At 41.4% G+C, this 16,310-nt stretch overlaps 1 protein-coding gene across 1 annotated transcript in view; it reads left to right on the top strand.

Moving 5' to 3' along the window:
- Positions 1–16,310, top strand: part of Mical (Molecule interacting with CasL) — a 302,955-nt gene that overhangs the window by 166,390 nt on the left and 120,255 nt on the right. The window contains exons 20-21 of the mRNA XM_080278020.1: positions 7,728–7,955; positions 14,134–14,290. Coding sequence (XP_080134146.1) covers positions 7,728–7,955; positions 14,134–14,290 — 385 coding nt within the window. The remainder of the gene's footprint in view (positions 1–7,727; positions 7,956–14,133; positions 14,291–16,310) is intronic.

Below are 16,310 nucleotides of genomic sequence, written 5' to 3' on the forward strand. Positions count from 1 at the left end.
GAAACCATTTGGCTTGTCACTCAGTGTAGAGACCATATGGCATTCCTGTGTTGAGTGAGTGGATGATGGGCACCTCCATCTACCAGTTAGAGTCAGGATTCGGGGGACTTGAATGATGAGTGATTGGAAGTGTGGCCCATTGGATTGGGCAGGCTTGGGCTGTCTGGACATTGCTACTGCTCATCCTGCCCTAGGGTGGGAAAGGAGGTCCAGATGTTAATGATGATGATATATTATGATCATTCACTGAAGAGGTTAGGGAAGGTGGGATCCAGAAACAAAAACAGAGAAAGCACCAAAAGGAGAGAACTGTGAAACAGAATGCCCACTGACATGGACCACACAGTTATTCACATATCATTCAATCCATCCATTCATCATCCAATCCTACATTGCTTCTTGAGGAGCGTAGAAGCCTGGGGCTAGGCAGTTGGTCCCGACATTTAAGATGAGAGTGACCAGCCTCACTCATCCCTGAGTGGCATTACATGAACAGTCAGCCCCAACCACCCCGTGGATATAAACCTTCACCGGCTCAATCCGATTGGAGCACAATAATTACACACTAAACCACCAGGTGCCAAAATTTGGTTATATGGTTACCACCCAGTATAGTAAATGGTATCCTGGTGTACAGGAAACCATTTGGCTTGTCACTCAGTGTAGAGTCACCTACAGGCAGAAGGAAGGAAAGAAAGAAGAGGGGGTGTTAAGTCACATCCTTCAAAATCCCAGATCCACCATACAATCAGATTTATGTACATATACCTGTACAGGAATTTTCTGTAGCTGCTCTTGCAAAAAACCTGTGTGATGATAATTTTCTTGACTGTTTAAGTACGAGAGAGGTAAAATCCTCGCCATGCACATCTCCATACATACCATATTCATCATGCTTGATCCTCTGTTTGTGATAGATGTTGGCAACCATCGTCCACTCACTAGATGTAGTGCTGTCTACTTCTTCCTTCACCATTATTGTTCTTTTTCTGTGTCTGCTTTCCTCTCTTCCTGTTTCTCCCATCTTTTCTGTCAATTTTTATTACTCTTCTTTCCTTCTTAGGTGACTTTACATTTAGTAACAAGCCTGATGGTTTCCTGTAAGCCAGGAAATCATTTACGACACTGCCTGGTAACCATATAACCAACCCATACATGTTCCCTATGTGTCAGCAAGTGGGTTGGCAGAGGGTTAGTGCCCCATCCTGTAAAACAACTAATTCAGAGTCAAACGGCCACCCTTTATGGGTTTATGGCGTCTGGCTAGAGATAGATAGATATAGAGCTGGGCACTTCCACAATCACTTCCGCAAACCACAAATTCCGCAATTGTGGAAGTGTGATGATCATTTGTGGATTTGCGTTTGGAACAAATTCTACTCATATTCTTGGTTTTTCCCTTGCGGAAGCACTTTCGCAAATGCAAATCTGCCCGCGAACACCTGCATGGCCTAGCCCAGCAGGTGGCATCTGGGTGAGTTGCCAGCTCGTCAGTGCTGCCCTTCACTCTCACACTGTTGCTGTATGTATGATAAATATTGTATATACAGTATGATAAATATTGTATATACAGTAATCCCTTTAATATCTGGACATCCAGTAACCAGACTTCCCAGTGTTCAGACATTTTGGGCCTGGGCCTTGGGAACCCAAAAATGGCCAAAAAACATAAAAAAGCAAAAAATTTTGACTTTTTTTCGCCCTAAATTTGAACTTGGTGTGCGGCACCGAACAGCTGTGTTTACGTGTGGCCCCTTCCCTCCCCTCCCCAGTTACCACCTACCTACCATCGTGACTAGACGCTCATCGCAGTGGATGCTGCACGTGCTCGTTTTTGTGAATAAACAGTGAATAAACTGCATTACCTCGCCACTAGACCACATGGGAATTGACAGTGTTGTGCAGTGTTAAGAAATTAAGAGTTCAGGGTGCAAAGGATTAAGTACAGATTGCAAACTGGCTGTTGCAGTGGTGTGGTGCAAGTAAGAAGAGAATGTGCTGTGTTAAACAATTATAATTCACAATGCAAAGGATTAAGTGCAGCACAACACTGGATTACTGTACATGCATCAAGAGCGTTTTCACCAATGCCAAAGCCTCAGAGGAGGCGGGTTAATCTTCATAACGGCCATGGACGTGTTGTAAGTACCCTGTACACTGCTAAATATTTTCGTTACTCACTTCTGATTCCTCATTCCTTAGTTCCTTTTCATTTATTTTGTGCTTTCTGTCCCTTTTTTGTGTGAATAAGGTCTTAAATAGGTGCTTTGCATGTCGGGTAGGGAGTTATGTACAGTACCCTCGCATCCAGCACGGTAATATTGTCATGCATGGGTCACGTGTTGGACCAAAAACGTGTTGGACTAACAATAGAGTTTATGGGGAAAAATGAATTATGTCAGCAACCCTCGGAAAAGTCACCCTAAATACCTACCATATACCTGTACATATATTGGTACTATTGTAATTACAGTATTATAAATGGCACTGTGCTATGAATGATAACTAACCTTTTAGGATAGTGTTGGTGGGCTTGCTGGGAATGGAAGGTGGTATCCAAGGCTGTAGGTAGTCCTACTGGGTCCCTGGAGGATGGCTGCTGGCGTCACTAGCGTGTAATGGCTGTTGTTCCTCCTCAACCTCCCTCATAAATCCTTCGAAATCTCACTCAGAATCACTATCTTCGTCCACAGCCATGGAAGGTCCTGCTTCTGCCTGTCCTAGGACTGTAATCCTCGGCAAAGTGCATGCTTCTCACACTGTTGCCAGAGCCCCGTCTCGTGACTGTGGAAAGTGATCGCTGTCGCTGACTCGGTAGAGAATAAGGAGAAGCATTTTTGTTTATAAACTGGTACGCACGCCGATGAGAAGGGTTTCAGAACGATTGATATTTATTCTAAAATATTAATATGTATTCAGTGTCAGGCTAAATGTTCAATGCAGTAGTACGATACATTCTCTGTCGAGTCGCCTGGGTTTTGGTCACACTGTTTTGCCCGTATCCTCGGCAGGAATCCATCCAGATGAATTCCAAATGCCCGTGGTATCGTCGGCAATTTTACCACGTTACCGTTCCGATTTACCATCGTATCCTCGGCAAACCTGGTATGAAGTGCCGTGTGATAACCTTCGGCTGCCAGGATCTTGTCTTAGTTTTTTATTATGATCACGTTGGCTTCATTCATGTCGTAGGCCTTGGCAGTGTCAACTTTCCTCTCCCCTTTCTTCTTCCTCTCGATGCTTTCTAGCTTGGTGGCCTGAGGGAGGTGCCGACGCTTCTTGGGGGTTCTCAGAAGGCTTCCTAGGCATCGTGAGCAGGGTAAAATGCAGTAAGAAGGGCAGAAAATGCAGCAAGAAAAAAGCACCTTCCAATGCAATTATGCGACTGAGTGGCGCTGTGGCAGGAGAAATTTAAACAAAACATCACGTGACACCAGAAGCGTTTTTAATTGGGCGGCATCACGATCACGTCACGATAGCGGGCGGGGAAGGCTACTTGATCAGAAGTTTTCATTGGCTATCATCATCATGGGAATGTCTAGTATGACCGTGTTGGACCGGGGGTGATCGTGCTAGAGTGAACTCTACAGATTTCGCCCACTTCTCGGAGCTCTGTGCGTGTTATGCTAACACACTCGTGTTGCAGTAATTAAATCGTATTAAATAATACTAATTAGTTGCTCTCCGTGCTGGACCCGAATCGTGCTGGACTAACGCATGTTGGACGCGAGGGTACTGTAGGTGGTTTTCTGAGTTAGGCTGGGTTAGGGTCCGTAAATACCAGTCCAGGAGGCAGGTCCAAGTATCCGGACAATCCCACTTTCCGGACATGCCTTTGGCTCTGTTAAATTGGATATTAAAGGGATTATACTATAAGATAAATTCACCTTCGGTATGATGTACACCCTTCCAAGAAAGTATCAGCCCCTTGGGGTACGATGGTTGTGAAAATGAGCAACTTCCGCAGACACTTGAGTCTATAAATGTGGTGCCTTAAAACATACCACCCAGTAAGTAAATTTTTTTTGCAATTCTGAGTTCCAATATTTACCAAAGATAATATTTGCACTTATAATTACAGGATGCCTCATATATCACAGTGCTTCATCCATGTTTCAGAATGTTACATGCTGTAAGAGTGCCAGTACTTTTTTGGGAGGGTATGTGATAGCATTGTTCATTATCATACCTTTTGTACAATAATTTTACGATTCCCTCAAAAAGAAATAGAGAGAGAGGGAGAATGGCTGATGATCAGAATCATCTCTTTTTGATATCCACTGGCTTCATACCAAGCTCTCAGGAAAGGAATGAAAATGGTTATAAGCCAAGAGCAATGTTCGTACTCGTGATTAAATAATAAAGCATGACATTGTCATAGCAAGTTGAATTCTGCATTACAATGGAGGGTTCCTCATTACATTATCTTTATGATATACTGCATCTGCTTTCTGGGGATAGGATAAGGAATAAGACTCTAAGGATAAAAGCCAGCAAAGATGTTTTTTTCCCCCAATAAATAAAGAAAAATATAAAGCCTGCTTCAAGATAGATTTTTTTCCCAGTTTCTTAGACTTTATAATGTATGAGGCTATCAGAAACATAGTGGTGTAAGCGCCAAGATGGCCGGTTTGGAGTTAAGTATACCATTGTGTTCCCCCAGCCTCCCTGCACTCGGGGAAACACATATTCAGATTTGGCGGTCGCAATACGGTCGAAACTCCCATTATGTTAGGGGGTACACCTGACCCATATCTGCTTGTCTCTGGCTATTTTGGGCAAACTGGAAAACATAGTAGTATAAGCGCCTAGGGTTCGAGTGAGCCAGTGACGCACTGTTTTCTATGACGAGTGGGGAAACCCAAAACACTAGCCAGCCAATCAACATGCCCCTTCCTTCCCCACTGCAAAGATGGCCGTCAGTCTTCCCCTACCACCCACATGGCCTGGTGTATTGGATTGACCTACGTTTTTTTTCTGTGATTTTCTGGTGCCATATTAAGTGTTTGTGATCATGGCTGATACCAGTGAAGTGGTAGACGACCCAGGACCATCGAGGGGTCATAAACGAATGAGGAATCCTCCTGACTGGAAGCCAAACAAGGGGGGTTTTGGGGGGTTATACATTCCAATATTGGTTGATCGAACTTACTTGTACCTAATAAAATCGTCTGCCGGTAGCCTTGATTATCAATATAGACCTGTAAAATGAACATGAGACAATTAAAACAACCAAAACACAGTCGTTAGGGATTTTGTTTATGGTGTAGGGGATTTTGGGGGGTTATACATTCCAATATTGGTTGATCGAACTTACCTGTACCTAATAAAACCATTTGCCTGTAGCCTTGATTATCAATGTAGACATATAAAATGATCATGAGATGATTAAACAGCCAGTACACTGTCATTAGGAGTTTTGTTTTTTGTTTGGGGGGTGTTTAAGCCATGTTTTATGCTATCCGATGCTTGAACAACACAATCATTCAGGGAGGAAAATGCGATCATCGTTTCCTCCTTCAGAATGCATTCAAATTCCATTCTTCTTCCCCAAATATCCTTCAAGCAGACATCCTGACGATCATTTTAAGACCAACCACAGCTCTCTAGCTTAAAATTTGCCCGAGCTATCGCATTCTGAAGGTCGGGAAACTTTGATCGCGTTTTCTCCTTTTTGTTATTTTGGCACATAGACCACTATGTTTTCTGATAGCTTCATATGCTACTGATGTAAACTACATCGATACTAGAAAGACTTGTTTAGCATACAAGCGAATAATAAGATGAAAAGTGCAGAGATGTGTTACGAAGCCTCCCAGTCCACCTAGAGTATGACCTTTAGTCTATATTTCGAATTTGTCAGATGTATAGCATTGCCAGTGCCAGTATTTCAGTCTCAACAAAAATCATTAAGTAGATAGGTAACAGATTAAACAAGAAACTTACAAAATGAAACTGAACACAATTTTTTCATTTTTCTTACCAGACAACCACCTTTCCCCATGCAGTATCAATATAGATAGATAGATAGATTGATATACTGTATGTTGGAGTTGTCTCAGTTGTTGGAGGAGTCTGACAGTGACAAAGAAGTGTGGACTGAGGAGGTTAGAACCGAGGAATAGAGGTGGACTGGCGTGTCAACTTGTCAAGTGTGAGCTGTGAAGTGTAATAATATAATTCATTTATATATACTAGTGAAGGATTTGCTCTTGTAGTAAAAACCGTCTGATATACTAATAATAATAATTGAAATATATATTTTAGTTTTACTATAACTATAATTTTATGTATCCCATTCATTACTTCAGACAATTTCCTAACTTTATATAAGTCACCTATTGTTAGCCAGTACAGGTGGCCCTCCACATTCGCAGAGTCAGCTTTTGTGAATTTCGCAGATTCGCGGATTGCCCCTCTGTGGAGCCAAGATTCCGTTTGCAGCTGCAAAGTATAGCAGTGCAGACGCTCAAGGGTCATTTCGCGTTAAACCAGGCCTGCACCAAACCACCATGCTCCCACTTGATGGTTTGGTTGTAAGATGTTGGGGTAAATACGTAGCTGATGACTTGCTCATACTCGTGTGGATGTGTGCCAGATGCACTCAGTTGCGGGAGTCTGTGGAAGTCACCAGTTACATATTTACCCTAACTTGTACAGCCATACCCAGTCAAAAGTTATTTGTTATTAAACATTTTCGTACAGTGGTCTGTTACATTTGTGATATTTTATGCTGCTTTTGGGTCCCAGATATGGTTTATTAGGTACAGTATGTGCACACTTGCTCACAGAGGGTGATTTGTGGCTGTAGAGACATTACGGGAGGGCTCACCAAACATTCACGGAAATTCCACATTCGTGGGTGTGTGTGTCCCCTAACCCTCGCGAATGTGGAGGGCTGCCTGTATAGAGTATATAAAGATATAACTGTAGTGGATGAGTAACTAGAGATGATTTTGAACCCGTTGATCATGAAAAATATCATCCTAAACTTATTATAATCCTCTAATGGCATCCAGAATAAAATAAAGCTGTGGTACTGAGAGAGATAAAAATGGTTTGCATTTGCATTTTTGTATTTGTGGAACTGCAAATTTCAATATTTTTGTGGCTTTGCAGTTGTGGAAAGCAATTTTTTGAGTTTGTGGATTTGCATTGCGGAATTGAATTTTCATTTGCAGTGCCCACGTCTCGAAAGAAAGATTGATTGATCCCCTCTCATGACCTTGGTTTCATGAGGCTTCATCCCATGCTTTCTCTTACACCTTTTTACTGTATCCATCCATCATCATGTCCCATGCTTCTTCTCACCTTCAGATGTAATCATATTCTGTACAGATTATTTTTTATATTTCCTGCAGCACTTGAGGAAGGAAGGCTTAGAATAGCAGAGTAATGATGCATGGTAACTAGAGAGGCTTAGGCTCTAGGTTAAGATGTGTTTATTATGGTACCCTTACTCTGGAGAAAGTGGGAGAAGTGATTTAAAAGCCAAATACAGTAACAGAGAAGCCATAACCACTTTCATAGCATAATGTTGTAAGTGAAACTCAGTTAAAGAGAGAAGGAGAAAGAGGGATAATATCATTAGGAGAATATACTGTACAGTACTGACAGTGTGCTAGGAAAGATTTAAAGGAGGAAGCTAAATTTCAGAAAAGAAAGTTGTAGAAGAGCAACATTATTATCACCATCATTTAATTTAATTTTGAATGTTTTCTTGTCAGTTCCACAATATTGAGCGTCGGCTGCGAGAAAATGGTGAGGATGAGGAAACAATTGCCAAGTACCGCGACATTGACTCCTCGCTGAAGCGGCTGGAGATGAAGCTTCGCGAGGGTTCTACGCTGGACACTGGCCTCCGTGGCCAGAACAAAGTGTCCAACCTGGCATCTCAGCTCTCATCAAAGTTAGACAAGAACACAGAGCAGGAGAAGGTCTTGGTTCCTCGCCAGGTGAGTGTTAAGTTAATGCCTTTGCCCCCTGTGTATGATTAGTCATAACATGGATTGAATTTCTGTCTATCTATTGCCAGACGCCATAATCCCATAAGGGGTGGCCATTTGACTGAGTTATTTGTTTTACGGGGAGGGGCACTAACCCTTCACCAACCCACTTGACACGTAGGGAGCACGTATGGGTTGGTTATATGGTTACCACCCAGCATTGTAAATGGTTTCTTGGCTTACAGGTAACCATTTGGCTTGTCACTTAATGTAAAGTCACCTGTAAAGGAAAGAAAAGCAATAAGAAGTGACAGGAAAGATGGGAGAAATAGGAAGAGAGGAGGGCAGGCTCAGAAAAAGAATGATAAAGGCTAAGTTAGAAGTAGGCAGCACTACATCAAGTGAGTGGATGATGGTCGCCACCACCTACCACCAATTGAATTTGGACAGGTTTTATATCATCACCATCATTATCGTTGTCATTGTCATCAGTATTTTACTTCCCACCCTTAGATGAGATGAGGTAGAATTCAAAGAGCCAAAAGAATAAGCTTGAATGGAGAAGGAAACCAAAGCGATCCCAAATGAATGGACCACTGACAGATTGCCAATATTTTGCCGAGCATTGAACCCGGGACTCTTCAGATAAGAGGCAGACAGTTTACCACTGTACCACACCAAGGTAAAAGTTGTCTTGCCTTGTCATCATACTGTCTTGCCGGATGTGCTTTGGAGATGACCAGAAGCTTCTAGTTGCCTGAGTGCTAGGGATTGTCTCTTCCTTTTTGGGCCTACAGTGGGGGTGAGGGTCATGGTTACAAGTATGTGATGTGGCAAAACAACTTTTATGTGGTCGTGGTACAGTGGAAAGCTACCTGGCTGTTATCTGAAGAGTTCTGGGTTCAATTTTCAGCACAGTATTGGCAATACAGTATGTTGGTTGATTTTTCCTGTTTTAGTAGATGTGTCCATCTTCATGAATGAGCCATGTTCCTTCTTCAGCCATTCAAGCTCTTGGAATCCTGACTTCACCTAACAGTCATTTACATTCACACTTAATCACTTTGTACCACCTGTCAGCTAGAGTGAGTTTCCGGCACAATATTGGCAATATGTTAGGTGAATTTTCTGGTGTTAGGATGGGTGTCTTTCATCAAATGAGCCACACTCATTCTATCACCATTCAAGCCCTTGGAATCGTGACTCCACCCAACAGTCATTTACATTCAAGCTTACTCACTTCATACTACATATTAGCTAGAGTCATTTCAATGACAGTCAGTTCACCGGGAGAGAACAAGGGTGCCAAACACTTGTCATACACTCCTTTGTACAAAATTCTTCCGGACAGTTTGATCTGCTGTCAGTTTCCATGCCTCATCACTCTTCATACTTAACCTTTGCATTGACCCTTTTACCATATCTGTCCTCCTCCTCCTTGGCCTACCATGCCTCCTTCCACCTTTGGACTTGCTCAAATATACCCTTTTCACCATCATATTGACATCGATTCTCTCCACTTAACCCTACCTTCTAGAATTTATTTGTTTTGTTTATCATGTAGTTATTTATTTTATTTTTATTTTATTATTATTTTTTCTATAAATTTAGGTGAAAACAAAAGCCGACCTTAAATTTGCTGCTGATGCTTGAATTAATGGATGGTCAGTATCTGTCAGCAAGAGTTTAGCTTGCATTGTATATTTTCTGTGAAGCCAAGAGTATAGATAACCAAAGTCATCAGATGACTGGAGATGGGTATGGGATGACTTTGGACATGATTATTATTCCAGTGGCTGTACATTATAAACCCTGTCAGGACAGTAATATGCGAGAGCCTCTGATATGTACTTAAGTATACCGAGTGTTGAAAAAGAGCATAGCCACAATGAGGGAAAGTTTCTCAGAAAAGTTGCAAGATCTGATAATTTAATGCTATTTGGGTCATTGAGGATAATTTTTGAAGATTGTGTAACAGATGTGTAAGCTAAATAAAAGTTAGTATGATTGGATGAAAAAACTTTGTGAATAATTTTCTTGTTGGGATATGTACATTACCTGTATTTTACAGTATGTAAGTTTGTTATGTGAACATGTCAGCTTGTTGTTTTCTCCAGGATTGACATCAGTAGACCTGGCATTGGTTGTAGGTGTTAAAATAGTACAGTATTATTCATACTCATACTGATTATATCAGTGAGCAGAATCATGGAAAGTACTGCACATAGATTAAAGGATACAACCTCATACTTGTGAAAGTCACATTGAGTTGTTGTTGTTAACCCTGGTCTGTCTGGCTGAGCAGACTCATCAGTCACAGGCAAACAACTGCCCTTGAAGGACTGTCCTGTGCAGTGAGCCACTGTTCCCTTGTGGTAGACAAGATGCACAGGGTAATGTAGAGAGTTTGCCTTCTGGATGATCACTGCATCTGAGTCTCTCCAGCCAGTTAACAGGGACACCATAGTAGGCTCCACATCACCCAGTTAAGTAGTTATATGGTTACCATCTGACATTACAAATGGTTTTCTGGGTTACTGGAAACCTTTAGGCTTGTCATTGAGTGTAGAACACCTGAAGGTGAGAGAATAATAATAAAAGTGACAGGAAGAGAGGGATAACTAGGAGTAGAGGAGAGCACAGAAAATGAATGGTAAAGGTTAAGGAAGAAATAGACAACAATATCAGGTGAGTGGGTGGTGGTTGCCACCTTCTACCATCAGTCACATTGAGTATTGGTCATTACGTTGTCTTGTAGCTGCGTCATTGCCCTTGAACTCATTTCAAACTTCTGTTTACCTGAGCTGTCCAAAGTCATACCAGGTCAGCTTCTTTTCCGGTCAAATTATGGGTATATAGGATATATTATGCATCCCAGGTCAGTCATCAAAATTCTTGGAATGCAGTTCCTGGATCGGAATTGGTTTGAATTTTTTTCCCCATGATCCAGAAACATATTCATTACATAATTGTTTTGCTGTAGGATTTTTGATGTGGATAAGAAAGGATTATTTGTGTAATATTTGTCAACACTGTTTTCTCTCTCTCTCTCTCTCTCCCCATTTTGTACACTCTCTTTCCTTGTTTCTGGATCCTGCCTCATTCCATCTGTAGCTGGGAAAAAAGGTGATGATGATGATGAAGAGGAGACATCATCATCATCATCATCATCATCATCATCTGGACCTCCTTTCTCACCCTAGGACAGGGTAAGGAGTAGCAGTGTCCAGATGGCCCAAGTTTGCCCCCTCCAATGGGCCAGACTTTCATTCACTCATCGTTCAAACCCCTGGAATCCTGGCTCTGTCTGAAGAAAAGACTTAAAAAAAAAAAAAATGATGATGAGGATGAGAATGGTGGTGGGAATGGTGATGAGATGAGGATGGTGAGGATGTTAAGGATGGTGGTCAGTATAAGGATGGTGGTGATGAAGAAGAAGAGACTTAATAAAAAAATGATGGGGATGGGAATGGTGGTGATGATAAGGATGTGGATCAATATAAAGATGGTGATGATGAGGATAGGGATGTTGAGAATGAAAATAGTGATGGTGGTGAAGATGAAGATGGGAATGGTAGTGATGATGGTAAAGAAAATGAACTTGGTGATGGTGAGGATGAGGATGGTGATGTCGATGGTAGGGGAGAGCAGTGATGGTTGGGACACATTTTAAAAATATATTTTAAAAAATTCAGGTTTAAGCAGTAGTATAATCTTGTTCATTTTAAAATGTTGCCTCATCATGTGGGCCTTCAGCCTTATAATATCAAACACTTATCTGTCTTCAGTTTTGAGCTATAGTTAACGAAACACGAGTTTCCAAATTGTCTGAACCATCTCTACCAGCAGTGATGGTTCAGACAGAAAGGTGGGATGGTTTGGCCTCGTGTATTACATGGCACATTCTTAAAATTATGTGACTTTGATTGGCTAAAAACCAAAATTTATCAATTCATTTATTTTCCTGAAGTACAAAATTAAAGGTTGCTGGTTCTTTGAAAGCAGTGATAAGAAACAGGGAAGTGAGCATGGAAGTGAAAAAGTTACTACATGGCAGTATTGTAATACCAACTCTAACGTATGGAAGTGAAGCTTGGACGTTGTTGGAAAGACACAAGTCAAGAGTGAGAGCAGTGGAAATGAGTTATTTAAGAGGAGCCTGTGGAGTCACGTGGAGAGACAGGCTGACGAATGAGGATATAAAGGAGTGTTGTGGTGTGGATGTGGATGTGATAGGAAGCGTTATGAGGAACACACTGAGGTGGTTTGGCCATGTGGAGAGGATGGAGGGTGAAAGACTGACGAAGAGAGTGTATGTGAGTGAGGTGGAGGGGGGAAGAGGGAGGGGGAGGCCGAGGATGAGATGGAGGGATGGGGTGGAGAGGTATATGAGAAAGGGGGGTGTGAGTTGGGAGCAGGGCAGTGAAATGGCAGGGGACAGGGTGACGTGGAAGCGTTTTGTTTGTGGCCACCCCAAACGGGATTGAGGCGTCTGGCAATAGATAGATAGATAGATAGATAGAAAAAATTAAACTTCAAAATCCAAGTGAACCTCTTCATATTCATTAAAAAATAATATTTTAAAATTGAAATTCTCTTTACCAGAATTACGGATAATAAAATCAGCCTAATTTAAGGCGCTCCAATCGGATTGAGCCTGTATAGATTTATATTCAAGGGGCGGTTGGGATTTATTGCTCACGTAATGCCACTCAAGGATGAGTGAAGCTGGTCACTCTCATCTTAAATTTTAGGACCAACGTGCCTCTCCCTGGGCTCGTATGCTCCTCATGTGGTAATGTAGGATTGGATGATGGATTGATGGACTTTCTGCTTTAAAATGTTGCATAAATGAGCCCATTTTCTCTCTTTCTCTCTCTCTCTCTGTCTCTCTCTCTTGAATATTGAATTGAGTTCATTTCTCACTTTCCATCAGGGTTGGCATTGATTTTTTTTTTTGCTTAGAAAATCATGATTTTTTTTAATTTTTGAGTTTCTTATCTAAAAGTTACCAAAAATGAAATCTGAAGGTTTATAAAAGTTGTGTGTAACTTTGTGTTGGCATTCATTTATTCAGATACTTAAGCATTAAGTTATCAGATTTTGGAGACTGGTGCCATTAGAAGTTGCTGCATTGTATGAGAAAAAATATTTTTACATTTGTGTAACTAAGTATTGAAAATATTTGTACATATGAAATAATGAGCCATAAATAAAAAACAAAGCCATAAGACTAGGTAGGCTATGCTTGGTCACTTAAGGCCATGTCATAACAATATCAGCTTAAGATTTTTCTGTGTGGTAATATAATCAGCTTTGGTATATGCTGTCTTTATTACCACTGGCAACTCAGCCTTAACTAGTAGTGTACAGACAGGACTTGAACAGGTATGTACAGTATCTGGATTCTGGGCAATGGCTTTGAGCCAGAACCATCAGTGGATAGACAGGACATGAAGTTAATAGTATTCAGTATACTGCTTTTGAAATATGAGCTATATACTAAACAGAAAAATCAAATAAATTGAATAAATAAAAATATATATTTTTTTTATTAAAAAAAAAAAATCATCAACCCTAGTTTCCATGCCTCTATTTCAGATTGCAAAAGAAACTTGATTTCTCATTTTATATATTTATTTCCCAATTTTTGATTGACTAACTGACCTAAGACTTATTAATGCATATTGTAGACGGGGAAAGTTCGTACACTGACGAACCATCCTCCTCCTCAACTGTCCGAATCATCTGAAATCTATATAATTAATTGAGGGGTACCCTCAGATTTCACATGAGAGAATTTAACATTATTTTTTGATAACAGTATCTTCAATATTCAACACTGGTTCATCATAATAATGCATAATTTGCTGCTTGACACATTAATGGAGGCAGAGCTTACGATATACTGTACGCACTCAAATTATAGGAGGTGCGAAAAAACATGAAATATGACCTGCATCGAAAAGTGTGGCATTTGTAGTTTGGAGGTTCCATGTGGTAGAAGCAAACAAGCTCTTGCACTTTCATGTAAGACTCATGGCCTTAGGTCCCATACCTTTCTCAGGAAATGCACTGTCCCTACCATCCCACTGTCCGAACCATCACCGCTCTCCCCTGTTGGAGATGAGGATGGTGATGATGATGATGATGATTATGATCTCCCTCTGTCTCCCTGTTCACGCAGCCCAGCCGTCCCACAGTGCCATTGCCTACATCTGGCTCTGACCTATGCCACTTCTGCCACACGCGGGTGTACCTGGTGGAGCGGCTAAGTGCTGAGGGCAAGTTCTTCCACCGACAGTGTTTCAAGTGTGACTACTGTGCTGCAAACCTCAGACTTGGTCAGTATCCCCCTCCCCCCAGTACACCCATACCCTGTTATCCGACACATTGATAACCGTACACCGAACATAAGAAATATGGGAACATTCCCACAATCCGAACAGTTTGAATGTCTGTCGCCTCTCCAGTCTGACACCCCACCTCTCCAGTCTGACACCTCACCTCTCCCAAGGTTTGAAACAAGGCTCTCCTGGTCCACCCTTCCTCCCTCTATCCTCTCTCCTTCCCCCCCCCCCCATCCCTTCTCCATCCCCCACCATACTCAGCACTGCCAGGTGTCTCCCTCCCTGTCCCCCTGCCTTCCTCCACCCCTGGTTGTGTGTGTGTGTGTGTGTGTGTGTGTGTGTGTGTGTGTGTGTGTGTGTATGTGTATGTGTGTGTGTGTGTGTGTGTGTGTGTGTGTGTGTGTGTGTATTTACCTATTTGTATTACCATGTGTTTAAAACTAGACTAGATAACTGTAGATATGGAGACAGGACAACACGAGCTTAGCATAATTCCTGTGTGTTACAAATAGGTAACTCATGATGATGATGATGATTTACCTATTTGTAGTATATAGGAATTGGGCTAAGTTCATGTTGTCCTGTCTCCATATCTACATTTATCTAGTCTAGTTTTAAACACATGAATGTTTTTTGCCTGCACCACCTCTTTGCCTAAGTCATTCCATATACTTATGCTTCTGTTCGGGAAAGTGAACCTTTTTAGATCATTATGACATCTACTTTTCCTCAACTTGAAGGCATGACCTCTTTTTCTTCCATCATCCAACACAAAAAGATCCTCTTTATCCACCCTTTCCAATTCTCTTACATTTCTAAATATTGTGATCAAGTCACCTCTTTCCCTTCTCTCACACAGTGTTGGTAACTTCAGTTTTTGCAATCTCTTCTCGTAGATAAGTTTACATAAGCACAGTATCATCCTCGTTGCCATTTATTGAACCCTCTCTAGTTTATCAATATGCTTCTTCAAATGAGGTGACCTTACCACAGCCACATACTCAAATCTTGGTCTTATCGTGGTCACTATCAGCTCCCTCATCATTTCCTTGTCCATATAATTAAAAGCCACTCTCATGTTGGTCAGTAATCCATAAGTTCCTCCAGTGATCTTGTTTATACGCTTTTCCGGTGACAAGTCATCCTGAATAATCACTCCCAAGTCTTTCTCATCTTTTCTATTACTAGTCATCTCATTGCCTATTTTATGTGTCCAGTGCCTCATTCCCATTTCTAATACATGACACCTCTTGGCATTAAAATCCATTTTCGAAGTCTGGCTCCAGCTGTGGAGTTGGCCAAGTCCTCTTGCAGTTTTTTACAACTGTCAGTAAATTTAATATATTTCTTGATTTTAGCATCATCTGCGAACATACTTGTGTAACTATTCAAACCCTTTGGCAGATCATTTACATATATCAGAAACATTATTGGGGCTAAGGCAGCCCCACGTTTCTCCATTGTGAAACCTTGTGTCTTATAACTGTTCTCATCTGCCTTCCTATCAAATAATCTCCCATCCACTTTAATAGTTTCCCATTCTCCCCTCCAAAGGTCTTCAACTTCCGCAGCAGTCCCCTATAGGGCACCCTGTCAAATGCTTTCTTGAGATCAAGATAGACACAACATGCCTACCCCTCTCTCTCTCTTGTATGACATCTAGTACCCTACTATAGAAACTTAATAGGTTAGTAACACATGATCTTCCTTCCCTAAAACCAACTTGTCTTGGTGTTATCGCTTCATTTTCTTCTAAATGCTTTATCCAGCTTTTTCTTATAATTTACTCAGATTATACAAACAATACTAGTAAGTGATACAGGTCTGTAATTGAGTGGATCTTCCCTATCTCCTGGTTTGAAGATTGGCACAATACTTGCTCTTTTCCAATCTTTTGGTAACTATCCATATTCCAACGTGGTCTTGATGATGACATAAACAGGCCACACTAACTGGTCTGCACATTCCTTCAGGATCCATCCAGCCACACCATCTGGTCCCATTACTTTTCTCA

This window comes from Coenobita brevimanus, chromosome 72 (assembly GCF_032717465.1).
Source record: "Coenobita brevimanus isolate Jiangsu-jjx chromosome 72, ASM3271746v2, whole genome shotgun sequence".
Classification (NCBI taxonomy): domain Eukaryota; kingdom Metazoa; phylum Arthropoda; class Malacostraca; order Decapoda; family Coenobitidae; genus Coenobita; species Coenobita brevimanus.